The sequence below is a fragment of the Schistocerca cancellata genome, chromosome 12 (genome assembly GCF_023864275.1).
Source record: "Schistocerca cancellata isolate TAMUIC-IGC-003103 chromosome 12, iqSchCanc2.1, whole genome shotgun sequence".
In the NCBI taxonomy this organism is placed as follows: domain Eukaryota; kingdom Metazoa; phylum Arthropoda; class Insecta; order Orthoptera; family Acrididae; genus Schistocerca; species Schistocerca cancellata.
This window is the reverse complement of record NC_064637.1, coordinates 127,623,744-127,651,592: the sequence shown is the minus strand read 5'-3', so window position 1 is coordinate 127,651,592 and position 27,849 is coordinate 127,623,744. Positions and strand designations below refer to the sequence as shown.

The window sequence follows — 27,849 nt, the reverse complement described above, 5'->3', positions numbered from 1 at the left end:
TTATTCTCCATTACATGATGTAATTTTAGTAGTTTTACTTCTGATGAAGGTATATTTATATGTACCGAAACCTTGGTCAAGAATTTTAATAAATTTTATCCTGCAACTGGTTTTGGCTGTCATCCTTTATTGTGAACTATTGATATACGACTAACAGGAAGAAAGCTAGAGGTGAGGTATTGTGAGCATGTGGCTTTAGACAGAGAGGGTACAGTGGAGAGATCTAATTTTGTGGCACATTTGGTTGCCATGTGGCTTGCTCTCCCAGATTTAACATCACAGCTTAAATTATTGCATACAGGGTTTAAGGGCAGATATCTCGAACCCCTCAGAGATGGTGATATTCTGCAGTCAAAAACCGCCTGACAGTGTCCTCTCGGAGTTCTTCATAGGCTGTCTGGCTCCTGCAGTTTAAAAATTAGAAGTCCATCAGTCTCCCAGGCAAATGTTAACACATCTTTGGGTGAGTGCTTATACAGTGCCACTATAGTTGCTCACAATATGAGAAGTTTACCGTACAGATTATCTGTACACCTTTGTTTTGCTAACTTGATACACGCTTTATATCTAATGACCAGTAACATCAGTGTAGGTTACAATATTTTTCATAATTTACATTTGTTAGTATAAACAGTTAATATTAACATCACAAAAAGCAAACTGTATCAATACATCTATTGGTAAGCAGCTGCAAGTAAATATTTTTAAAACAGTTTCATCCATAATGCAAATATTGGTTTACTGAAAGAATAGAAGTTCTTGCATCTGTAATTTTTTCACACTAGCGTGTAAATAATTTATAAAACGAAACTGAAATAGATTTATTTGGATTTGACACACCAGAGAGCATAGTTGTATGATCTTGTTTTGGCTTTCAGTTCCAGGTGGACAAAATATTTTAATAAGAAAGATATGTATTTTTAATATCTGCTACAGTGTTACTAATATCATGGTTTCGTTAACACATATTTCTAGAAAAGACAGGTCTAGTGGTACACAAGCAATTTGAAATGGTTTGTGTTTGTATAATTTTGCACTATGTTTTTTTTGACAAGATATGATATTTTTAACTCTATAATTCTGTATTTTGATTAATATAAATCTCTGTACAACCTAGTTTCTTCAGACATACTAACAAATACTCTGTACTATAAATATATTCAATACAGAGGGCACTGATGGTGTCCATACAAACATGGAGCTTAGCTGCACAAGTTTTTGTAAGCAGCTGGCTCAAAGTTTTTGTAAGCAGCTGGCTCAATTAGAATCTTTTCACTATTAACACCTATGTTTGAAGTTATATTTGGTGCATTATTATACAAGTCCATTGGATTTAGTCTTAGTATGCATGTTCCCTTGTGAAACTCAATGTTTTCTATTGCAAATTGATAGATGTTTGTGCATTGATTGTCTAGGTTTGACTGTGTGATTTAGTTCATTTTAGCACTGAAGATGAGCAGTCTGATTGAAATCAATATGCAATAATAAAAAAATAGTTTAAAATTTATACAACCAATGCCAGAGTTTCCCTGGTTTGCAGTACTTGTGTGGTTGTGGTGCACAAATTTCCTAATGGAATCCAATCTCAACAAATGACACCTGTTCTCTGGGCTTTGAGGTCATACTTTAATCATTCCAATGACTAGCAGAGACAGATGAGAATATCAGCCTTGCCCACAAAGTTTCAACAAAGCTCACAATTTGCAGCATTGTCCCCAGAACTGACTGTGGACTCCTGGTTCTGAGTCGAGTCGAAGGCTTGAATCACATTCTCTGTGACAAGTTAGGCTGTGAGTTCCTAGACTTGCACTATAAGGTTGACAGTTGTAGGGTCTCCTTAAACGGATCAGGTGTGCACTACACATCAGAGACTGCTAACCAGGTAGCTGTGTGTGGGGTGCAACAAAAGAGCTTTTTAGACTAGGCAACTCTACATCCAATCCAGATTATGATAGCTGTAGGAAACCCAGAAGTATCAGTGCAAGATCAAAAGAAATGCCTGCCACAGTGAGAGTATTAAAATTCTAGTGGTTATCTGCCAAAGTATTTGTAATCAAGTGCCAGTTTGAAGCACTCCTAAAAAGCACTAAAGTTCATATAATACTATGCACAGAAAGCTAGTTAAAACCTGAAGTTGACAGTAGTGAGATCTTTGGAGAAAATTTAAGAGTATACTGAAAGGACAGCAACATGAGTAATGGAGGTGGAGTATTTGTCAAAGTAGACAAGAAAGTCAAATCCACTGAGACAGAAACTGAAGCTGCACATGAGGTGGCTTGGGCAGGACTCAGTGTCAAGGGTAGGCATAAAATTATAATAGGGTCCTTTCAAGCACCAGACTCACCTCCTGATGTAACCAGAAGCTTTAAAGAAAACCTCAGTTCATTTGTGCATAAGTTTGCTAATTGTACTATAATCATTCGAGGAAACTGTAATAATCAAACAATCAATTGGGACAGGTACAGTATTGTTAGAGGTGGGCGTGAGAAGACATCCAGTGAAACATTACTAAATGCTGGACACTACCTACAACAGGTAGTTCAGAATTCCAATCATGACAGATATATTTAGATCTAATGGTAGCAAACAGACCTGACCTCTTTGAGGAAGACCACATCGAAACTGGTATCAGTGATCATACGGCAGTTATATCAACTATGATTACGCAAGTACAAAGGGCAACTTTAAACAAGAGAGAAAAAAAAGGAGTGATGTCACACCTCAATGAGAAACTTGAAGCTTTTAGGACGGGACAAGAGCACATAGAGGAACTATGGTCCAAATTTTTAAAAAAATAATAGACCTTGCACAGGATACATATGTACACAGCAAAACGGTTCATGGTGGGAGAGACCCCCCTTACTATACAGTCACAGTAGAGAAACTTATAAAGAAACAAAGGCTACAGAAGAAAAGGTGCAAAAAATAAGTTTAGGGGCATAGACAGAGAGATGCTGAATGAAACAAGTTTGATAGTCAAGAGAGTAATGCATGAAGTCTTCAGTGACTACTGTAGCAGAATACTGTCAAAATGATGTTTCACAAATTAAGAAATTCTGGGTGTTTAAGTTAGTGGCACCAAAGTTAGCATGGAGTCACTTATGGGCAAGACAGGAACTGAAATAGAGGGTTGCAAAGCCAAAGCAGAAATGTTTAATTCTGATTTCAAATGTTCCTTTACAGGAGTATTGCCCCAATTTAATTCTCATACCACTAAGAAGATGAGTGAAATAGATGTTAGTGTCAGTGACAAACAGCTGAAATTGTTAAAACTGAACAAAGCTCCAGGGCCCCAATGGAATCCCTATCAGACTCTACACCAAAATTGTGGCTGAATTAGCCCCTCTGTTAACTAGAATCTCTTACATCCCTCAAACAATAAACGATGTCCAGTAGCTGGAGGAAAACAAAGGTCCCACCCGAATGAGATTTTCACTCTGCAGTGGAGTGTGCGCTGATATGAAACTTCGTGACAGATTAAAACTTTGCACCGGACCGAGACTCAAACTCTCGACCTTTGCCTTTCGTGGGCAAGTGCTCTGCCAACTGAGCTACCCAAGCACAACTCACGACCCGTCCCCACAGCTTCAATTCTGCCCGTACCCTGTCTCCTACCTTCCAAACTTCACAGAAGCTCTTCTGTGACCCTCGCAGAAGAGCTTCTGTGAAGTAAGGCGTAAGTCAGAACACAGGTCAGGTTCAGAGATGCCCATTTCCAGAAGCGGTTTCCATGTAGCCTGTTTGGCCAGCCTGTCAGCAAGTTCGTTGCCTGGGATTCAGACACGTCCTGGGGTCCACACAAACACCACTGAATAACGGGACCATTCCAGGGCATAGATAGCCTCTAGAGTTAGACATGCACAATGTTCCCCGCCATGTTGATTTGCAGCGCGTTACCTAGTCCTACCTAGTTTCACGTGAGCTCCAGAGGCCCACTGCACAGCGTCCATGGAGACGAGGCGCACGCCAGAGCTTAAGTTAAGTCTTGATGTTGACTTAATACTTATGTACCACATTTTTAAAATGTTTAAAATGCATATTCAGGCTGTTTTAGTTTTATTTCTAGTCCATGGCCAAGACAAATTATTGATTCAGGTATATCTTCTGAAGAAGGCTAAATTATTTGGCATGAAACCCAGGTAAAGGTTGGTTTCATTACCGCATTTGAGGCTGATAGTTTCTCATATATTAAATTTGGAGATAATGGAAGGATCATGAGGAGGACAAAAAGTCGCCGGAAATCCGAGAAGGGATGGCACAAATAATGATGGTCCATTAATATAGAACAGTTGTTACACCTAGCCCCATAAAAAGGAAGAAGAAGAAGAAGAAGACAATGATACTGAAATTGCAAAGGCAAGACGACAATCAAAGGGGCTTGTACAGAGACTAGCCTTACCACACAATGGCAAACTGGATCAAAGAGACATTGCTGCTGAAACAAACATCTGGCATCTATAGTTTAGTTCGTACAAAATCAGAGCCTTAAAGGAGTTTAGGACAGTGAAACAATTTGCACCCCAAGACATGTGGTTAAAAATGTGGGAAAATTAAGCTTCCTCATAACAACATGTTGTAAGCTGACATATAGGATAACAGCATTTATTTTAAGGGGGGATGTAATGGATTTTGGTCCAAAAAAATCAATTTTTCAAAAATATTATTTTCTTTATATACACAGTTTAATCTATGATGTGTGTGAATTTTATCATGATAGCAGCTTTAGAAATGCCTTTAAATTGTTACACTGACTAGCTCTGCACTGGCAGCCACTCCCACCTTTTCCGACATTTGGGAAACTGCTTGCTTCAGCGGAATTTTTGTCAGTGTGAAAGCTATTTTTTTTTCTATGTCTCTGGCTGACATCTATATCTTTGCCTGAAACCTTTCTTGCATGTGGTTTATTTATTTTTTGACAATATTAACACACATTAGTAGGTGGAAGGTTGAATTCGGAAACCTTTACCTGGAAGTCAAGATTTATGCATAATGGGTGGTGGAAAAACAGTGTATAGGAAATGGAGGTTTCATGGAAATCAGTTTAACAACAAAAAAGAGGAAGCAGCTCGAAATGAAGAACATAAGCTCTCAGCTTCAACATTGAAACTTGGGGCAGGAGAATTGTACAGGTGCATGAATGATGTTGATATGGATTCCACTGGATTCAGTCATTGATTTAGAGCTTCTCTGCCAAGCTATAAAGTTTTCATGTTCATCTGCTAGCTGTGAAAATACGGAATGCATGATTGTTGTTGAAGAAAGATGAGTGGGAATAGCTTGTGATTTTAAATTAATTTGTCATTTGTGTGGCTATGAATTTTCATTTTCCTCCTATAAAAAAACTGACACTGACCTATGAAAGCAATTTTAGGTTAGCATATGCTATGAGATGCCTTGGACAGGGCAGGGAAGGAGGTGATTTATTGTGTGGTTTTCTGAACATACCTCCACCTCGTACAAGGTTTGAAAAAATAATAAATGTCTGATGCTGTATGCGATACTGCCAAAGTTTCTATGAAGCAAGCAGTGGATGAATTGGTGAAAATAAACCAAAAAGAAATAGATCCTAGGATAGATATTCATGACAATGAATCTCCTACAAATGTTAGTGACCTGTGTGTGTGTGTGTGTGTGTGTGTGTGTGTGTGTGTGCGCGTGTGTGTAGATGGGACCTGGATGTAAAGGGGTCACATCTCTGTATGGAGTTGCATCTGTTATTGGTACTGACTCAGGTAAAGTTTTAGATGTAGAAATTATGTCTAAATACTGCCACCAGTGTGCAACAAGGAAAATGTCCAACAATGAAGACAGTGAGAAACTGTGGCAAGAACAGCAGGCAGTAGCATTCTCTAAAAATTATAGTGGCTCAAATGGGGGCATTGAGGCTGCTGCAGTTGCGAGGATGTTCTCCAGATGTGAGGACCATTATGGTGTTAGATATACTAAACACCTTGGTGATGGGGATGGAGGATAACGTGGATGGGTGGACGCAGGAGGTAAACTACTAAAGACCATTTTCGGTACAGCGGATAACGAAGATATTAATCAGTTAAATAATTCATTACAGAACATAGAGAGTACCGTGGAATTAAATAAAGGCACTATAGAATGGCACACAACAAGATTAAACGGATTGGAGGAAACAGTTTTTACTAATACCAAGGTCATCAGGAAACTCACCCAAGAATTAAACGATTATCTTCTAGCTACTACTGCTACACTGAATAAAGACTTAGTCATACAAAAAAGGCTAGATATTGTGGATAAGAAACTTGCAGTAGGAAGATTGCTTAGGCTACTCACTGATCAAGTGATAGATGCACGGCTAGCAGCGGACGAATTAAAGGAAGCCATCCATTATGCAGTACAGGGACATTTGTCACCCACGTTACTATCGCCGGTTACATTCATCTCATTATTAGTTAAAATTGGAAAACAATTGCCAGATTCACTAAAGTTAATATTTCCTGCTGATAACAAACATTTACCACAGTATTACCACTTAGCTACAGTACTAGTGGACACAGATAATGCAAGAATATGAGTTCGTATATCTTTCCCTGTTGCAGATAAAATGGGTATATATGACTGTTACAGAGTACACTCATTTCCGGTAAAATGGGGCAAACTAAATAAATTTGTACAGTTCCGAACACACCAAGTATTTTTAATCTCCCAAACAACCAATACGAGCACAGTAATGACAACTTCGGAATTAAATAGTTGCATAACCGAACAAGTTATTATATGTCCATCTCACGCAATCGAATTACATACCAATAGTTGTGAATCTCAATTATTTTTCGAACAATCTGACGCCACCAATTGCCCACATGATATATTAACTTCCACATCATGTTTTTTCGAGCAAGTAGAAAATCACTGGTTATATGCAGTCAGTAATCCAACTGATATTTTTGCGCAATGTTATGAGAACGGTGTAGCTACAATATTACAACATTTTGAACTTCATGGAAGCGGGCTAATAATTAACGGCACGTTATGTTCCATCTCAGGAGCGAATTTTCATTTACCCGCAACAATCACTGGTACAACTAATGTTAATTCACCCTTCCCTCTAATTTATTGGCCAGAAAACGCCATCCAAGCATTTCCTACACAAAACCTATCCTACCTCAATGGCTCCCTTGACAGTTCCCTTCTGAAGTCATTAGATATGTTCATAAACTCACAGCAAGGCAAAATTGATGCCAATGTTATGATGCAACATGTCTTAAAATTAAAAAGTGAACACAGAACTAAAATTATAATGCTAGAAACGGGTATATCTGGAACCTTTGTGTTGGTGTTTCTGCTTTGTACAGTTTTCTTTCATTTAAGGCAAAAAAAAATAAGCCAAATAATAATATACCACTTCATCAAATCCCTGTTAACTGGATACCACACTCCTAACTGGTGTACTTCAGTGGTTACTTTTGAGCATTAGTGTATTAATTTTGTTTATTGTACTTCAGTCTTTATTAAACAGTCTCATGTTAAAATAAACAATACTGTAGAATAGATATTCTTACATTAATATAGGGTAGATTAAAAAGGTGTTGCTATGAAATTTTCTAAGTGAAAACTCTATTTTTGTTTATTCATTGTCACACTTATTATTACGATTTGTGTGTGAACTATGTGATTCATGAGCGTACAGTGCTAAAGTATTTTCAACATACTTAATGTGAAGCGTGTGTAATCGTTTAAGTTGATCGTTTTCATTGCTTGTTAGTGCTTTTGCCGTGTGAAGAGTGGAGGAATGTTGAGCGGTAAATTCGAGGGCGAATTTCTCCGAAGAGTGGAGGAATGTTAGGTGGTACTTAAGATAGGTAAATAAATTAGTGAAATCAATATGAAGTGAAGTAGAAATTAGAACATAAGTGAAAAACTTAGTTTAGTTTAGAGAAATTACACACTGGCAAACAGCGGGCAGAGCAGCCGTGGCAGCAGCCGGCGCTCGCAAGCCTTCAAGAGAAGACATCGCCCTCCCCACATAAGCAGAAGCTGTCGATTCATCAGTCAGGGCATCGCCCGACCGGCTCACGTGTTTCTCAGTTGTCACATGTGATCAAAGGCCCTCGCCTACATTCCAAGAGCCAATGACTGACGTTACGAAGATTCTTCGAGAAGCTTCTCAACGTGACAGAAGAGGCAATGACCGTGAGGTCATTTGTGGTGTCACCGCCAGACACCACACTTGCTAGGTGCTACTCTCGTAGCCTTTAAATCGGCTGCAGTCCGTTAGTATACGTCGGACCCGCGTGTCACCACTATAAGTGATTGCAGACCGAGTGCAGCCACACGGCAGGTCTAGAGAGACTTCCTAGCACTCGCTCCAGTGGTATAACTGACTTTGCTAGTGATGGTTCACTGACAAAATACGCTCTCATTTGCCGAGACGATAGTTAGCATAGCCTTCAGCTACGTCATTTGCTACGACCTAGCAAGGCGCCATGTTCAGTTACTATTGATATTGTACAGTCAAGAGCGACGTTCACCATTTATGGATTGAAGTTAAGTATTCCACCAACTACGTCCGTTTTTTTGCTAAAGTCTAATTTCCTTGACCTGTTCTAGACCTCACGCCAGCCTGCGTGAGCTAAAACGCGTGCCTTTCGGCTTCCTCTAATATTACGGTGTTGGCTCTCCTGCCAACCCACAACATCATTCACTTCCAGTGAACTGAAGTGAATAAATACGCGAGACGCGGTGGGCCTGACGAGAGTAGCAGTAGTTTTCAGTCAGTTTCGGTGCTGAAGACAGTCATGCAAGAAGAGACTACATCATACACAGAAGCACCAAGTCCGCCACTGTAATGGAATAGCAAGCAGCAGCCTCGGCGCCAGAAGACAGAAGTTAAAAGGTATATGAAGACTGATTTTTACGTACCCGGGTGACTTGTCAGGACGGGAAGGAGACGGCCTCGTATCAGCAGTCACCTGTGAGCTGAGATGGAGATCTGACATCCGAAGACTGGCAAGCGGGAGTCCGTTGTTCGAGTTCGGGACACTGGCCTTCCCCCGCTGCGCTACTCCGCTGGCTGACGCACAACACTGACACACGCGGCCGATAGAGAAGAGAAACACTGGGACGCCACATCCAAGGTATCACCATCCGATTCACGACTTCGTTCTCAATAACTAAACGGGTCACAGCACGATGAGCGTCTCCAGTCAACTGGGCGAGACGGTGACACGAGATACACACCGTCACGCGTAATCAGACGCCGCAGCAGAAGGCTTCGCAAACGACACAGCTGCCGCTCTCCGAGCCAGAACATCCAGTAAGGAAACAGTTGTACAAAACTTTCAATAAAAGTTACCTTATGTAAAAATGCTGTTTCATTCTACCTCATACCCGAGCCAAGGAAGAACCCACCCTGCCCACATGTTGTTAAGAGAGAAAAATTAATTTATTTAGTATTTTCACCCTGACATAATGCTTTAGAATGAAATGCCCTTTGCAGTAATGCTCATTCTGACAATTGACTAGCACCAAAAGAGAAAACCCAGTTACATTTAGTGTCAGAAGTGTTACACTTCATTCAAAGCTGTAATAGATAAAAATCTGTACAATATAACAATAGAAAAGTTGGAATGTGTTGGCCACATTGAAAAGAGGCTTGGTGGTAGGCCTCATCACTTGCTGAAAGAGAAGAAAGGTGAAGTACTTGAGGTTGGAAAACTGCTAGGAGGAAAAGGCAGGCTTGCTCTGAAAGAAATTATTTATCTTTAGTTATTTTATGGGAAAGCTAACAAGAAAAACATAATTTAGAGGCAATGAGGTATACTGTGTGGGCAATTTTTTTTTTCCACAAGCTTTCCACTGACCAAACACCAATGCACAATCTGTGTCCGAAAGACGATTGGTGTAAGTTCAACAACAGAAATGAGATGTATTCTCGTAAAAATTCATTGCCAGAACCTGTTATGAGTGCAATTAAGCCCACATTCAGGTTTCTTGCAAACCCTGATTTACTGAGGAAGTGTCTTCACATTAAGACACAAAATGCAAATGAAAGCCTCAATAATTTAATTTGGATTGGATGCTAAAAAAGGACATTCTGTGGACTTTAAGTACTCAAAATAGGTGTCTGCAGTGCAGTTTTATGTTACAATAATGGAAATAATGGCAGAACTGAAGTGCTGAAGAGAGTTGGTGTAGGTCCTGGTGTGTTTACAACAAAAGCATTTTACACCACTGACGAGAGCAGGGTCAAGAAAACCAAAAGATCAGTGTCTTACCTGCAAATACAGGCCAGGCAGATTCAAAGAGGAGAGAAGAGAAACCTGAGGATGAGGAGTATCAGTAAGGACAATTTTAAAATTGAGCTAAGCTTATTACATGTAGAAGTATAAGAAGAAAATCTTTGAACCTCATTTTCTCTGTTTTACATTTTTTATGTTATTAGCAGCCTTTTCTCAAAAGGTATATGTGCTAATGCTATCAAATTTTCAGGAACTGTTCACAACATGTTGCTGTCTCCCTGGAACTAAAAAATATGAGAACCTGCTGTCACATTCTGATTTTTTAGATGACTGTATGTAGGAAAAAAAAAAGAATTTTGGATGTGCAAAATTGAAAACTCCGTTAATGATACAATTTGTACCATAAATTAATAACTATAATTCAGTGGTCTTATAACCCCCCCCCCCCCCCCTCCCATGAACCATGGACCTTGCCGTTGGTGGGGAGGCTTGCGTACCTCAGCGATACAGATAGCCGTATCATAGGTGCAACCACAACGGAGGGGTATCTGTTGAGAGGTCTGCTTGTGACTGTATGTGCGGATGGATGTGTGTGCGTGCGCGCGCTAGTGTATACCTGTCCTTTTTTCCCCCTAAGGTAAGGCTTTCCGCTCCCGGAATTGGAATGACTCCTTACCCTCTCCCTCCCTCTTTCCTGATGAAGCAACCATTGGTTGCGAAAGCTTGAATTTTGTGTGTTTGTTTGTGTGTCTATCAACCTGCCAGCACTTTCGTTTGGTAAGTCACATCATCTTTGTTTTTAGATATATTTTTCCCACGCGGAATGTTTCCCTCTATTATATTTATAATATTTTTCCCTTAAAACACAGCTTTTTTGCTTTACACAATCAAATTTTTATGTTTGTACATTAATAAATATGGCTTTAATGATTTTTTAAATAAATGTTTACATTTTCCATTACATCCCCCCTTAAGAGAGGTACCAAAAAACAGTACTGCATCCTCAAGGCATTCATTCTCGAAACAGAGCTCCTGTCTCAATGGAGAATGATGTGATAACAAAAAGACACCTTTTGTGTTTTAGTGAGGGGAAAACTGAAAGCAACGAAAGGGAACCCAAGAAGACTTGTGAACAGCTGCTTGAGGTTAATGCTCAGCTGAAGTCACAGAAAGAGCTGAAACAAATGCAAAAATTCTCAACACAGAGACCAGGTGTACCCACCACACTCACTGATTACACAATTCCATTGCTGGCCATAAGGAATACTGTAACACTTAACAGCAATCCCTGAATGATGCTGTTCTTCCGTGTACGAGACAGAAAGTGCCTCTGAAATCCTAGCGACGGAGTATGGTGAAGATATGGCGATTCCAGGCGGTACTGCAGCTTTATGCATGTGGAAAAAAGACATCAGTAAGGTGCATGTAGCTGTAGTGGAAAATTAAGAAAGACAGGGTTGTACCCTATCCCTGATGTTATTCAATGTGTATGTAGAGCAAGCTGTGAAGGAAATCAAGAAACATTTGGAAAGGGGAATTAAAGTCCTGGTAGAAGAAATAAAACTTTTGCAAATTTCTGTTGACACCACAGTAGCTCTGTCAGAGACAGCAAAAGACTGGGAAGAACAGTTGAACAGACTTGACATCACCTTGAAAAGAGGTTATGAGATGAACATCAACAAAAAATAAAACAAAGATAATGGAACACAGTTGAATTAAATCAGGCGATCTTGGGAGTATAATAATAGGAAATGAGATACTAAAAGTATCAAACAAGTTTTGCTATTTGGGCAGCAAAATAGCAGACAGTGACAGAGAGGATATAAAATGCACTTCTGCAAACAGAAATTTGAGCACTGAATACAAATGTAACAGGCAGGAAATCTTTTCTGAAGGAATTTGTCTTCAGTGTAGCCTTGCACATAAGGGAAACATGGACAGTGAACAGTTCAGAGAAGAAAATAACAGAAATTTCTGGAGTGTGGTTCTGCCAAAGAATGCTGAAGAATGATCATATACCTAAAGAAGAGGAATGATATTGAACTGGAGAGGGGGGGGGGGGGGGGGAGGAAGTTATGGCAGAGCTCAACTTAAAAAAGATATTGGTCGAGAGATCACATCCTGAGCTTTTCAGGAATTATCATTTAGGTTATAGAGGGAAGTCTAAGACATAAAAATGGTACAGGGAGACCAAGGTTCGAATAGGTGCTTGGTAAAAGCATGCTGGGCTGCCAATTCCAACAGGACAAGGTGATCAGTTGTTGACTGCCTATTCAGGAAGTCACAGTGATAGATGCACAAAAATTTTCATGATTCATGATCCACAATTCTCTACAGAAATTTGCAAAGTAGATTAGTGAGACTGACTGGTCTACAGTGGTTAACAGAAGATGGAATTTTTGCCTGGCTTACAAACTTGGGCTGCTGCATTTTTTCCTCGATTTTAAGAAAACTGTTTGTGAAAGAATGCGATATTTCCACATCTTACAGAATGATATCATGGTTAAATAAAGTACTGAATTCCTTTTTGTTATTTGCAATAGTTGCTGTGGTACATCAAATTAAGTAAAGCACTGCAGAAAATTTTAAAGAGTTTATGGTGGTAAAACCGCATTGTTTAAACTTCGTGTATGGTTATTTTTATTTAAAAGTGAGAGAAGAATGGTATTTCAGTTCATTCTTGTGTTATTAGTTTTTATATTTGCCAGACGGTCACGTGCAGCAAGACATGTGGTCCAAACAATTGTCATATTTCGTGATTGGTTCAATATAATGAAATGAATGATGCATCAGTTCAGAACTGGTGTATTATGTTTAATGGCAGACAGAAGAATTCATGACAAAAGTCGCTCGTACCAGCCCTCAATGGTGACTGACAGACTCAAAGCAAGATCGAAACAAAGAAAATGCAAGAAGACAGGCATTTCACAATTAGTGGACTGCACTCATTCTTTCAAGATATTTCAAAAACTGTGTTGTAAGAGATTGTTAGTACAGATCTGGGCTATAAAAAGAAGTGTATGCCAGGTAGGTCCCTTGAATTTTGTCAAACACAAAATCTGGTATTGCAGCCTAGCAATTTTTAAAGCTCACCAGAAGACGTGGATTTTTATGACAGGAACTTCCATGAATGTTAGTGTTGCTGCTGCAGCACAGGCCACTACGGCGTGCCCATCTTGCCGACTGACAAGTGCTTTCGGCTGCCATTTAAAGCTGGCAGTGCAGAGGCTCTGTCCTGTTGTGATTGCACTTCTCTCTTGTATTGTTCTCATAACCCACCGATTGTTTAATATTTGCTACACCCGAGGTTGTCAGTTGGGATTACACATTAGGACTTACTACTCTGCAGTGATGTCTCAGTTGTCTGTTGTCTTCTGTTGTTTTCCTCCTGTTCACACTCAGTGACTTGCTGTTGGTGGCTGTTAGCCTGTGTCTACAGGTTCCTGAGTAGTTCTCTGTCCTCTCACAATCATTGAGTCACTATATTTATATTTTTGTTGTTCAGCCATGGCCTTGTATGCAGCTATGAAGGACTTTCTTTCTTCTTTGGGTAGTTATTGCTTTAAGCAAATATAATACAGCTATGATAATTTCTCTTGAAGAATATATGAAGAACTCCTTTTGTGTGTGTGTGTGTGTGTGTGTGTGTGTGTGTGTGTGTGTGGACACACACTGTCCATAAACGTGTGCAATATCAACTGGACAACATCAAACTTCTCACAGATTATAATATTCAACACAAAACACACACATATAAGTGTATTCAAAGAAAAAAATGAATCTGAATGACATTTCATTAACCTCATGAGAGAGAGAGAGAGAGAGAGAGAGAGAGAAGCACCAAAGAAACTAAGAAATTGATACAGGCATACATATTCAAATACAGAGATGTGTAAACAGGCAGAATAACAGCACTGCAGTTGGTAATGCCTATGTAAGATGACAAGGGTTTGGCACAGTTGTTAGATCGATTACTGCTGCTACAATGGCAGGTTAGAGCCGGTGCACAAGGGATGGGACACGGCATCTCCAAGGTAGTGATGAAATAGGGATTTCCTGTACGGCCATTTCACGAGTGTACCAGGAATCCAGTAAAATATCAGATCTCCGACATCACTGCAGGCGGTAAATGATCCTGCAAGAATGGCACCAACTATGACTGAAGAGAATCTTTCAACATGACAGAAGTGCAATGCTTCTGCAAATTGCTACAGATATCAATGCTGGGCCATCAAGTGTCAACGTGCAAACCATTCAACGAAACATCATTGATATGGGCTTTCGGAGCCTAAGGCCCACTCGTGTACCCTTGATGACTGCAAGCCTTATGCCTTGCCTGGGCCTGCCATCACTGACAATGGACTGCTGATGACTGGAAACATGTTGCCTGGTCAGACGAGTATCATTTCAGATTGTGTCAAGGGGATGGACGTGTACAGATATGGAGACAACCTCATGAATCCATGGACACTCCGCGTCAGCAGGGGACTATTCAAGCTGGTGGAGGCTCTGTAAGGGTGTGGGGCGCGTGCAGTTGGATTAATATGGGGCCCCTGATATGGCTAGATAAGATTTTGACAGGTGACACATACGTAAGAACCCTGTCTGATCACCTGCATCCATTCATGTCCATTGTGAATTCCGACGGACTTGGGCAATTCCAGCAGAACCGTGCAACACCTCACATGTCCAGAATTGCTACAGAGTGGCTCCAGGAGCACTCATCCGAGTTTAAATACTTCTGCTGGTTATCAAACACCCCATAAATGAATATTATTGAACATATCTGTGATGCCTTGCAACGTGCTGTTCAGAATAGATCTCCACCCCCTTGTACTCTTAACAGATTTATGGACAGCCCTGCAGGATTCATGGTATCAGTACCCTGCAGCACTACTTCAGATATCAGTCGAGTCCATGCTACACCATGCTGCAGCACTTCTGCATTCTCGCAGAGGCCCTTACACTATATTAGGCAGGTGTACCAGCTTCTTTGGCTCTTCCGTGCGTGCGTGCGTGTGTGTGTGTGTGTGTGTGTGTGTGTGTGTGTGTGTGTGTGTGTGTGTATTTTTTTCTGAGGACTTTGTGCTTCTTCAAATTAGGCCAGCAATGCTAAGTGCTTCTATATTTGTGTCCCTGCAGGTATTTCCTATTGCAAAATTACTGCGGTCACCAACCCATGTTGAAGATGTGCGTTGTCCCTTAGCATGCAATAAAATAAGAAATCTGCACAATATTTGTGCTCTCCTCTATAACAACTTGTTTTATAGTTTTCATTCACGAGCGTCATTCATTGACAATGAGGTAAGTAACATGACACAGTCAGCATCCACATCTGTAGGGGGTAATCTGAATGTCTGATTGCAATGTGGAGGATTGAAATTCGAGTCCCACCAGTGGCAGGTATTTTTCCATGTTGGGAGTTTTGTATCTGACAGTGATTCAGATGCCCTGCCTAGCAAAGACATGGACATGTCAGAGGCACTACGAGTTCAAGCGGGTGGCTGCAGGCCACCCACTGCCGAGGTATGTGCTTTACACGGTGCCACCCAGTGTCGAGTGTCTGCTGCTGAGTTGTGGTCTGGGCTTACGGTGCACCTCACTCCTTGCTGTACTTCGTAGCTGTTCATATCGTGCCACTGCACAGCCATGTTGTTTGTTGTTTCCTGTCTCCAGTGGTTACCGATTTGGAACTGTTGTATTGCTGTGCAACTTGGCTACATCCTGTACTTGTTAGTGCTTTGTTCAACTCGTGAACTCAGTCTTTTGCGGACTTTTAGAAATGTGTGTTCATTCCCCTGTGGTTTGCCATATCCACCGCAGCAAGTAATGATAAACAGTTTCTACCCATGCCACACAGGGGCGACTGGAGAGAAATTTGGCAATGGATATATGTAAATAGTATAAAGACTTTACAAGGGGAGGCCACAACATTGGGATCACAAATTTACTTCAAACTTTGTACACCTTTACTAGGCTATTAAAACAACATAATGTACAAGTAGTATGGTGCACTACTCTGACAATTCCAATAAAATTGCAAGAAATGTTTTATGCATCTATTATATGGCACACACATCTGTGAGCAGGTGCCAGGCATTAGAATTCATGGTGATCAAGTGGTTAGTGTTCAAGCATCGTACGATGATTGTGCATGAGGCGACACTTCAGCTACCACTCAAACTTAGTTTTTAATCTGAATTATCTGAAGAAAGAGAAAATTTTCCAAATGTCAACAAGGTGTGGCTTTCTTTAAAAACTCTGAACATACCCCATAAACGCTGGATAACGGCATTCATTCAATGTAGTAGATGCCATTTCAATTTATGTTTTCCATGTTCATATGACAAATACCATCCTGCAGCGTGTGATGCTGAATGCACATCCGACGAGTAATTGTACATTATTCTTGTGGTCTAGCACATTGTGACTTACTACCTGGCCGATTGTAAATAATGTCATTCGTATCATTATTTATAGATGTTTGACTTTGGATTTCCACGCCTGTTCCTCGACCTTCAAAATTTAATTAAAAATAGTAAATAGTCAAATAATAAATGAAATTCACTACAACTTCATGAAAATGCACGTAGTTTTTCTTTCCATCATATTACCTCTCATATGTCATAAATTAAATAATGTGACCAGTGATGACACAAATATAGATTAAAAAGTATTAGCGGGATTTGGACTGTCACCTCGTCCACGGCCCTCTTTCCAAGCAGCACAAATGCTAACCACCTGACCACAATTACTTCTTTCAGCCAGTCCCTCTGCACAGAAATATCAGTTACATAACACACGTGTAAAACTTCTCTTGCAGTTTTCTCAAAATTGTCAGAGTAGTGCACATTACTACTTGCACATTATGTTGTTTTAATGGCCTAAAGATGCACAATGTTTGACGTAAATCCATGATCCAAATGTTGTGGCCTCCACTTGTTAGTAAAATGTTGTTTCGGAGAGTATGAGCCCATGATTACAATCCTCTCCATGCTTCTAGATCCATTCATTCATGGTGTTATCCTCCCATTGTCCAAGAACATAAATGGTGTCACATACCTGCTTATTTACTAAGGAAAAGTGTTGCTTAGACCCCTTGACTTGTCCCATGACCATGCCCTGATTAGACAGCTGAATGTATCTGTTAACCCTTTGACTGCTGTGGACACGTTAACTCACTTTGCTCTGCCACTCCCAAAGTCCTGAGGATGTGTTTAAATGTGGCCTCTGTGTTTTCCTTAAGTGCTATTGATGTATTTACACATCCTGTTCCAATGAACCTCTTACTGCTGCAGATGAATTACTCCCATATCTCACTGAATAAAAAAGTTCAGAGTATTTATATGCAACATATGTGCCTTTGTGTTGTATAATGCAAATTTCAACAGGTCAAAATTTTTGCGTGTTTGAAAAGCAGATACCACTGTGCACCTCACACATTTTAAACTCACACAGGTAAGCAGTAAGCAACATACTGTATTGCAGCTGCCACCAAATTGAAGCAAATGAGTACCAAGGTCAGCGGCAGGTCAGCAGATGTCGTGATGGGACATGCCCACGTTACAAAACAAAATGTTCTTTACTTCCTGAATAAACCTCATAATAGTGCTGCCTACGGGTTGTCATCGAGTTCCATGTCTTCCGGCAGGCCTTCAAAAAATGTCAGGCTTGGATACTACAGTAAAGAAGAAACAACATTTAATCTCTATTAGAAGCTCTCCAATCCAACCAAATTGAAGCACTAAAATGAATTTAACTATTCTCGCATAAATTTTCTCACTTTTCACGCTGCGTCAACTGAGATTGGGGCATCGTGTGATATGGTTAGAAAGCCAAGAACATTTTATTCTGTTCTACTGATGCACAAGTCTCAGAGCATACACAACTACCCTTGTATAAAGAAATTCAGAACATTGCTCACAGTTGTCACAGATAGGATAAGTGAGTTGGGGGCAGCTGCAATAAGAAGTCTTCGTGAAATTAAAATCACCAACTTTCTCCTCCAAATGTCAAAAACGCTTTGTGACTCTGCCTACAGAGAGATAAATGAACACCATCGTGAAAGTGACAATCGATAAGCTTCCGTTTGAGGGCACTGCTGCAGCGTATATGCAACACAATGCAACTCTGACACGGGTATACAAGCACTGACATCTAGGCAAGTGATTAATGTTCTTTCCCCTCTCTCCTCCCTGATGAAGGAACATTTGTTCCGAAAGCTAGGAATGTAAATTTTCGGTTCTGTTTCATGTGTATCTATCGGCTGTACTGAGCTGAGGTAAGTGCTGGCCAGCCCCTCTATCTCTTTGTTAGCATTTGTTTCACATCTTTATACGAGATTTTCCATTAATCATCAAGTGATTAATGTGGCATTCGTGTCTTTCTGACGTGTGTCGCAAATAATGAAATGTGAGCGTGGCAACGTTATTAACAAATGTGGCCAAACATGACCAACGTGCTGTTATTGTTTTCTTGCCTGGTGAAGGACAAGCACTGGTAGACATTCATCAGAGAATGAAGAATGTTTATATGGTATAGCATCTGTTGAAAACCTCCACTGTGGAAAACTGTGACAAGGGGTGCTGCTGCATCATGATAATGCACATTCCCATATCACAAATGTCGCACTACAGAAGTTACGTCAACTCAACTGGGAGACACTCGAGCACTCGTCCTATAGTCCCGGTCTTTCTCCATGCAATTAAGACACCTATGATCCCTCAAAAAAGAACTCAGAGGGTCGAACGAATAGTGTCCGACAAGGATGTGCAGTAGGCAGTTACGTACCTTTTCGTGCAATAGGGCACAGTGTTTTACCAAGCACTTATCTTCAACACGGTGCATCGGTGGGACGATTGGCTCAATGCTCACTATGATTCTGCCCCATTGTTGTACCGATTCTGAAGTGTGCAGCCTTCAAACAAACGTTTTAACTGTCCCTTATAAAATAAAAGAAGTCGGAACTTAAAGGGGAATGTTAAGGTGTTCATTTCTCACATGTATTATTTGAAAATGGAATGGTAGGAAAATAGTCTGACAGAAGTTCTGTCAACCCTCTACCTACCACTTTTGTGTTAAATGCAAAATGCTCATGTGGATGTAGTTCCTTACCTGAGACTGGCAAGCTTTCTCGGAAACTTGGCAAACGGCACTCCAGTTATGAGGGAATAGCTGAATATCAGGCAGCGCACACTGGACAGTTCGAGGATACTGCTCAGACCTGGTCGTAACTTCCGAAAATCCAACTGTTCCATCACCAATGTGCGAAGTCTCGGTAGCCCGATGAGGCAGGGGACGAAGGCTCTGCCGAGACCTATGCAACCTGACACGTCCAGTCTGGAAAAAACAAGTGTGCTATCATTTATCTGGGAACATGTTGGCTGAGGAAATTTAATGAATTCTATTTCTAGTTGTAATCTGTGAAACAAAGTTACAAAAAAAGGTGTTACAAAATTAAACTCCAATCGAATGGAGATGAGGGGTGGAGGGAATCACAGATATACACGGTGGCCAAAATAAAAAGAGGCCCCACGTCTTGTAAACAACATGCAGGCAATTCACTCTTTTTTTTAAAATACAGAAAGCCGGTTACTAAATTATTATTATGAAAAACAATGTACTGAACATTCCATAGGTCAACAGTTCACAGGTGGTACTAAAAATGTTCAGCAGAAACATTACTAAACAACTCAGCATGATTCCACACATTTGTGGAAACTTATGCCAATTCATTTGATGTGATTTCTGCAATGGAACTGAGAATGTTTGTTTACAATTCTTCAATTGTATGTTGGTTGTTACTGTAGACATTATCCTTTAAATTACCCCACAAATAAAAATCATGGGTAGACAGATTGGGCGATTTGAAAGGTTATAAACCTGTGGAAACAGTACATTATTGTCTCAAAGTTTCATCAACGTATGACATTGAAATCCATGTAGTATGTGCCAAAGTGCCATCTTGCTGAAAAGGTGCATACTCTCGTTCTTCCTCAGTCAGCTGTGCTATGAATGTCTGCAACAATTCTGTTACACACATTTGAGATTGTGTTGTTAAAGAAAATGAGGTCTACAATCCATTGGCGTGAAACATCACACAAAATGCCTACTTCCAAATAATGCAGAGGCACCTAAAATCATTCTCTGGGATTGTCTGTTTAACAATAGCATGTGGTTTGAGAGTTCATATACCCGCTAAGGTGAAATTGTGCTTTGAGTTGAAATAGAGATTTGGATCAAGACAACCATCAGTGATCTGTAGGTTTTAATGTTTGCATCACTCTTACTTTGTACGCTTGAATATGTAACAGCTTCAACATGTTCCAGCATGATGTTCATTTGATGTTTGGTTGGGAGGACTGCATCGACTACAGGGACTTATCCCTTGCATGCCTCCTGTGAGACCCACATTCCCAACTGCCCACAATCTACATACGTAATGTACCTAATAGATATTTGCCCATCCACTCATTAGTGTGCACGAGTAGTCAGTGGATGGGCAAATATCTATTAGGTACATTACGTATGTAGATTGTGGGCAGTTGGGAATGTGGGTCTGCAGTCACGCTATTCATCTGTGTCCTCGGTGGGTCAGATGGATAGAGCATCTGCCATGTAAGCAGGAGACCCTGGGTTCGGGTTTCAGTCGGGGCACACATTTTCAGCTGTCCCCATCAAGGTATATTGACAACACCTGTCGGCAGCTGAGGGTTTCAATTAATTATCATTTATGATTTGTATAGTTTGTTCTGCTTGGCGGACAAACGGCATGCATATCTGCTGAGGAGAAAGTCACAGTGGTAGTTTGGCAGCTTCTGCATACAGACCCTTAACTGAGCTAGTGTAAAAGGTGCCAGTTGCTACATGGATGCCATGATGTGGATAGTATTGAGAAGGCATAAGAGGTATGGACATGCAGATGTATAGATGAAACACCCATAGTCTAATTTCAAACGGACAAAGGATCAGTACAAATGGAGAAGTGTGGCCCAATCCACTCCCCGGGAAGTACCATTGAGGACATATAGGACATTGAGGGACAGCATACAGCTGGCGGCCAGGTAAGACACATGAGAGGACCAAAAAAGTTTCCTATTGAGCATGAGCCCCAGGAATAGCAGATACGACCAGACTGTGATAACTTCATAGCCTGCTTTGGTCTTTCAAGCACTGCTCTATCAAAGGTGAGAAAAAGACTGCATGTGGGCACTAAGGATCCAGCTACCTTTTTCATCATCCAATAGATGGCGATGACACCATGATCAGAGAGGCATGTTTGGATTTCTGCCTCAGTCAGACTATTGAGCAGCCTAGTGTAAATAACACTACAGGAAGAATTCAGACTTTTAGGCTATGTCACCAACGTGGCGATCATCTTAAAACCTGCCATCTTGGATTCAACTCAAAAATTTCCAATGGGAAGGTGGTCCTGTGACATATAAACAGCTAGAGAACTTCACCAGAAAAATGATGACGTTATTTTGAACACAGCTTTATTCATTTTGGAGTTATAACCAATTATGTGGGGCAGCAGTGATACGCTCAGCAGCATGGGTGTTATGTACTGAAAAGGCATTAAGCCGACATTACACACTCCTGAGAGAACACCAACAATTACAGAAATGGTTTGATATGCTGCCCATTAAGTCTGAGTATTAATGCTATCCTCCAAGCCCAGTCCTGAAGAATTCTGACCAACTTATCCAGCTGAATTTGACCACAGACATCAACAATGAGCTGCTTAAGATGAACAATAACCCATACTTTCACAGCATAAACCAGTGCTTTAACATGACACCAAAGGTAGAAATCCAAAGGAGTTGAACTTGGTGAATGAGGTGGCCACTCCACTGTACCCCTATAACCAATCCCCTATTGGGGAAAGTGCTCATACAGGTATGCCCTCACACTGTGTCCATAACGTGATGGGGCTCCAACTGCTGGATGAATTCTGGGAATGTCCCATCCTCCATTAATAGCTAAGGAAACACCTCGATCATATAACCGTTGGCTGTTCATGAATTTTCAATAGAAAATGGTCTCACCACTTTGGTACCCCACACACCACAATAGGCTGGCTGTCACTTTTTGTGAGCCGACTCAATCCAGTGCAGATTTGTGTCCGATCAGTATCTGTGATTCTGCTTTTTCACCACAACATTGATAAAGAAACTGACTTCATCACTGAATAGTACCTGATAAGGAAAACCAGGATCTATCTGCAGTTGCTGCGTCATCCATTCTGCAAATTGTACCTGACGGTTTGGGTCATTATCATTCAGTTTAATTTTGTATGGGTGCCATTTGTGCTCCAATAAAATTCACAGGATTGAGGTACAACTAACCCAACCCTCTAGCGGCAGGCGGTAAATGCTCCATTGCGGTCTCTCGCCAAACAATGCCAGCACACTCACTGCTGCTCCTTAATCGGTGGCAGATTTTGGTCTTCCTACTTTTGGTTTATCTGTGATGGAACCTGTTGCCTGGAATTTGGCCAACAGTTTGGCAACTGCACTGTCTGGTCGGATGACAACTGTTGAAATATGACTAATGCACTTCTTTCTCCTGACACTAGGATGATTTCGATCCGTTCTTCTTGTGTTAATGACATTTTTGTAACCTGCAAATGAGGGAATGACATTTAAAACGTGAGAAGGAGTAAATGTTACCTACCATTTAAACACATGTAACTTGTAAGGCATGGGATTTGCAATGTTTAAAACTCCCTTTGATGCCTTGTAGGTACATGCTGCACAATTCATTATAACTTGAGAATGAATGAAGCTATGTTCAAAATAGCAACATAATTGTTTTTCTGGTGAAATTCTCTACCTGCCTGGTATGTCACACAAGCACCTTCCAGTGGAAATCTTAGAGTTGAATCCAAGATGGCTGCCATGTTGGTGTCATAGGCTATTAGTTTTTGCCCCTCCCCTTCCTCATGTGTACGGACTTTTGTTTTACTGTTTTCTACTATGTTTGGATTTTATGAGGATGTTGCCAGACTTTTGGACCATCTGTACTATGTGTGGTTGTGCTATAATACTGATCATTTGCATATCCGAGTGTTTCGTACACTACATGCCAATCCGGTATTTGTTGGAGGCTGCCTTGATAGTGCTGCAATTTTAATGGCCACCAGTGTATTTTTATTTAATGTCATGACTCAATGACTCTCAACACAATTTTGGTCACGGCGTCAGCGACTAATTATTACAATTGTTGACTGCTTCACCAGTATTTTCCATTTCTCAGCCCATTACTTTGTATGCTCTACATGGAAAAGTCAGCAACATAACTGCTCACATATCAAGATTTTCCAGATGGTAGATCTGGGAGAAGGCAGCGTCAGACAGTTGCAGGACATTTCTGACAATGAGTTCCCGCAAAGCAGGGCATCCGTGGCTGATGGCAATTAATGTCTCGTTGTCCAGATAAAATGCTCCTCGCAGATCCAGCAGTCTCAGTTTTGTCAGCCCACCAGTCCTAAAAAACACAATCAAGTATGTACAGTAGTTCATGTTATGGAATGTTAATTTTTCTTCAATATGTAAAAATTAGAAAGAAATCTCTCAAGTTCCTAACATGTACCCTGCCTACCAACTTTCACTGCTTTGGTATGCTAATAAGATACCACTCTAAAGTAACTGTTGCAAAAATATTTAGGTGACAATGCTACCAATTTTTGAAATATATAGGTCACAGATCATTTATCACATTTGGACCAGGCAGAACTGTTAGAACACTTGTGTTCTTTACAAGTGTGGTTGTACATATGAGGCTCAAAGCCTGAATGTGTATCAAATGTCAACAATGTAGGAAAAGCCAGATTGCTACTTACCATAAAGAAGACATGCTAAGTTGCACATAGGCACAACTGAAAGACACTTACACAAATGTTTCGACCACACCCTTCACCAACAAAAGAGAAACAGTGAAACACATGCCATTGATACCACAAGCAAACACACCTCTCACACACACACACACAGCTGCCAACTATGGCAGATCAGGCCAGAATGCTTGAGCTGCCTTAGTTGGCAGTCATGTGTGTGTGTGAGGTGTGTTGCTTGTGTGTATGAATGGTGTGTGTTTCTCTATTGGTGATGAAGGCTGTGGCCTAAAGCTTTGTGTAACTGTCTTAACTGTACCTGTCTGCAACGTAATGTGTCTTCCTTATGGTAAGTAGCCATCTGTCTTTTCCTACATTGTTGATTTTCCTACCTGGGGTTTCCACTGTTCGAATGTATCTAATATTGAATACTTAATGTAGATTGGTTTTAGACATACCTGACTGATTACCAATTGTGAATACTGAGAGCGAACAAGATGATTATAAAGGGTGCTAAAAAAGAAGCTGATCATTAGGTCCGAAAAGGGTAGACAATATCAAAAAATTGAACAAAAATTTCCTAATAATCACAGGTCAGAAAATGGCAGCCAATCGGTGACAGGCATGCATAAGTTTGTTCAGTATGGGCATGTGTTTGGGTGTGCCTCACAGTGAAAATTTGTCATAAGAAAGCTGTTACTGTGCTTGTTAGGATAGAAGTTTATTCAGACTCTCTGTACACTAGCAAAAAAAAAAAAAAAAAAAAAAAAAAAAAAAAAAAGTTGCCTTAAGGTACCATTATTAACAAACATCATCCCTTACATCCACCATCTTAGGGCAATGCCAATTCTCCAATAATGACAGTCATCTTAACAAATTAATGCCACTACAGGACTGTTAGCTGAGTCTCTTTAGTAGTGAATCTTTACTCAACAAATTCCACAGAAAATTTGTGTCTAATGTAATAAGACCTGGATAATAATTTAATGTTTACCTAGTAAATATGGTAGTGAAAGCTCTGGCAGAATGTAAATAATTTATGAGTAAAGAACAGAAGTCACTGGACAGTAGATGTATTGAGTTGTCTACAGAAGGGGAAACAATTAATTAATTAATTTAAAGCTTTGCTAGCTTTCAGGTCAATCTTGGGAGCTGGAGTACAAATACACTCTCTGATCAATACTATTCAGACACCCCTATGTAACACAGAATCTTCATCTACATCTGCATCCATAGCCTGCAACCCACTAAAGTGCATGGCGGAGGGTACATGCCATTTACCAGTTATTAGGGTTTCTTCCTGTTCCAATGATGTATGGCGCACAGGAAGAATGAGTCTTTAAATGCCTACGTTGCCTCTGTCCATGTCTTAATCTAATCTTGTCCTCACAATCCCTATGTGGGCGAGTCATCAATTAAAGCCAGTTCTTGAAACTTGAGACAGTTTAGGTGCATATTCCAGAGTCTGTCAGTTAATTTTCTTCAGCAACTCCGTGACACTCTCTCATGGGCCAAACAAACCTGTGCCATTCATGCTGCCTCTCTCTGTATACATACAATATGACCCCATTAGTCCTATTTGGTATGGGTCCCACACACCTGAGCAATATTCTAGAACACGTTGCATGAAGGACTTGTACACTCTCCCCTTTGTAGCCTAATTGCATTTTCTCAGTATAGTATCAATAAACTTAAGTCCACTGCCTGCTGTACCCTAAACTGAGCCTATGTGATCATTTCGTTATTCCCTACAAATCACTAAATCCAGGTATTTGTACAGGTTGGCGAATTCAAACTGTGAGTCACTGATACTATGGCAATAGGACCCTACTTTTTTGTTTTGTTTTGTGAAGTGCATAATTTTACATTTCTGAACATTTAAAACAAGTTGCCAATCATTACACCAGTTTGAAATCTTATCAAGATCTTATTGAATATCTATGTCTCCTTTGGGACAGTGGTTTATTACAGATAACTGCATCATCTGCAAATTGTCTGAGGTTTCTATTAATATTGTTCACAAGGTCATTACTATACAACATGCACAGCAAGGGTCCCAACAAACTTCCTTAGGACAAATTTGAAGTTACTTATACATTTGACTACATCACTTTGTCCAAGGTAACCTGCTGAATCATCCCCACCAAAAAATTCAATCCAGTAACAAATTTCGCTTCATAAACCATAGGGGTCAGTGAAGTGAAGTGGAAGGAAGACAAGGATTTCTGGTCAGATGAGTATCGGGTAATATCAACAGCAGCAGAAAATGGTATAACAGGTGTAAGATTCGTTATGAATAGGAAGGTAGGGCAGAGGGTGTGTTACTGTGAACAGTTCAGTGACCGGGTTGTGCTAATCAGAATCGACAGCAGACCAAGACCGACAACGATAGTTCAGGTATACATGCCGACGTCGCTAGCTGAAGATGAACAGATAGAGAAAGTGTATGAGGATATTGAAAGGGTAATGCAGTATGTAAAGGGGGGCGAAAATCTAATAGTCATGGGCGACTGGAATGCAGTTGTGGGGGAAGGAGTAGAAGAAAAGGTTACAGGAGAATATGGGCTTGGGACAAGGAATGAAAGAGGAGAATGAGTTCTGTAACAAGTTTCAGCTAGTAACAGCGAATACCCTGTTCAAGAATCACAAGAGGAGGAGGTATACTTGGAAAAAGGCCAGGAGATACAGGAATATTTCAATTAGATTACATCATGGTCAGACAGAGATTCCGAAATCAGATACTGGATTGTAAGGCATACCCAGGAGCAGATATAGACTCAGATCACAATATAGTAGTGATGAAGAGTAGGCTGAAGTTCAAGACATTAGTCAGGAAGAATGAATATGCAAAGAAGTGGGATACGGAAGTACTAAGGAATGACGAGATACGTTTGAAGTTCTCTAACGCTATAGATTCAGCAATAAGGAATAGCGCAGTAGGCAGTACAGTTGAAGACGAATGGACATCTCTAAAAAGTTGGGAAGGAAAACATAGGTACAAAGAAGGTAGCTGCGAAGAAACCATGGGTAACAGAAGAAATACTTCAGTTGATTGATGAAAGGAGGAAGTACAAACATGTTCTGGAAAAATCAGGAACACAGAAATACAAGTCGCTGAGGAATGAAATAAATAGGAAGTGCAGGGAAGCTAAGACGAAACAGTTGCAGGAAAAATGTGAAGACATCGAAAAAGATATGATTGTTGGAAGGACAGACTCAGCATACAGGGAAGTCAAAACAACCTTTGGTGACATTAAAAGCAACGGTGGTAACATTAAGAATGCAATGGGAATTACACTGTTAAATGCAGAGGAGAGAGCAGATAGGTGGAAAGAATACATTGAAAGCCTCTATGAGGGTGATGATTTGTTTGATGTGATAGAAGAATAAACAGGAGTCGATTTAGAAGAGATAGGGGATCCAGTATTAGAATCGGAATTTAAAAGAGCTTTGGAGGACTTACAGTCAAATAAGGCAGAAGGGATAAAAACATTCCATCAGAATTTCTAAAATCATTGGGGGAAGTGGCAACAAAACGACTATTCACGTTGGTGTGTAGAATATATGAGTCTGGCGATATACCATCTGACTTTCGGAAAAGCATCATCCACACAATTCTGAAGATGGCAAGAGCTGACAAGTGCGAGAATTATTGCACAATCAGCTTAACAGCTCATGCATTGAAGCTGCTTACAAGAATAATATACAGAAGAATGGAAAAGAAAATTGAGAATGCGCTAGGTGACAATCAGTTTGGCTTTAGGAAAAGTAAAGGGATGAGAGAGGCAATTCTGACGTTACGGC

The 27,849-nt window shown here is 40.4% G+C and overlaps 1 protein-coding gene across 3 annotated transcripts in view; it reads right to left on the bottom strand.

Annotated features, from left to right (window-relative positions):
• The window catches only part of LOC126109610 (uncharacterized), a 93,608-nt gene that overhangs the window by 3,417 nt on the left and 62,342 nt on the right, over positions 1 to 27,849 (bottom strand). For all 3 annotated transcript variants that reach the window (XM_049914653.1, XM_049914655.1, XM_049914654.1), the window contains 2 exons: positions 23,520 to 23,699; positions 19,326 to 19,550 (listed from right to left, as the gene is read on the bottom strand). In XM_049914653.1, coding sequence (XP_049770610.1) covers positions 19,326 to 19,550; positions 23,520 to 23,699 — 405 coding nt within the window. The remainder of the gene's footprint in view (positions 1 to 19,325; positions 19,551 to 23,519; positions 23,700 to 27,849) is intronic.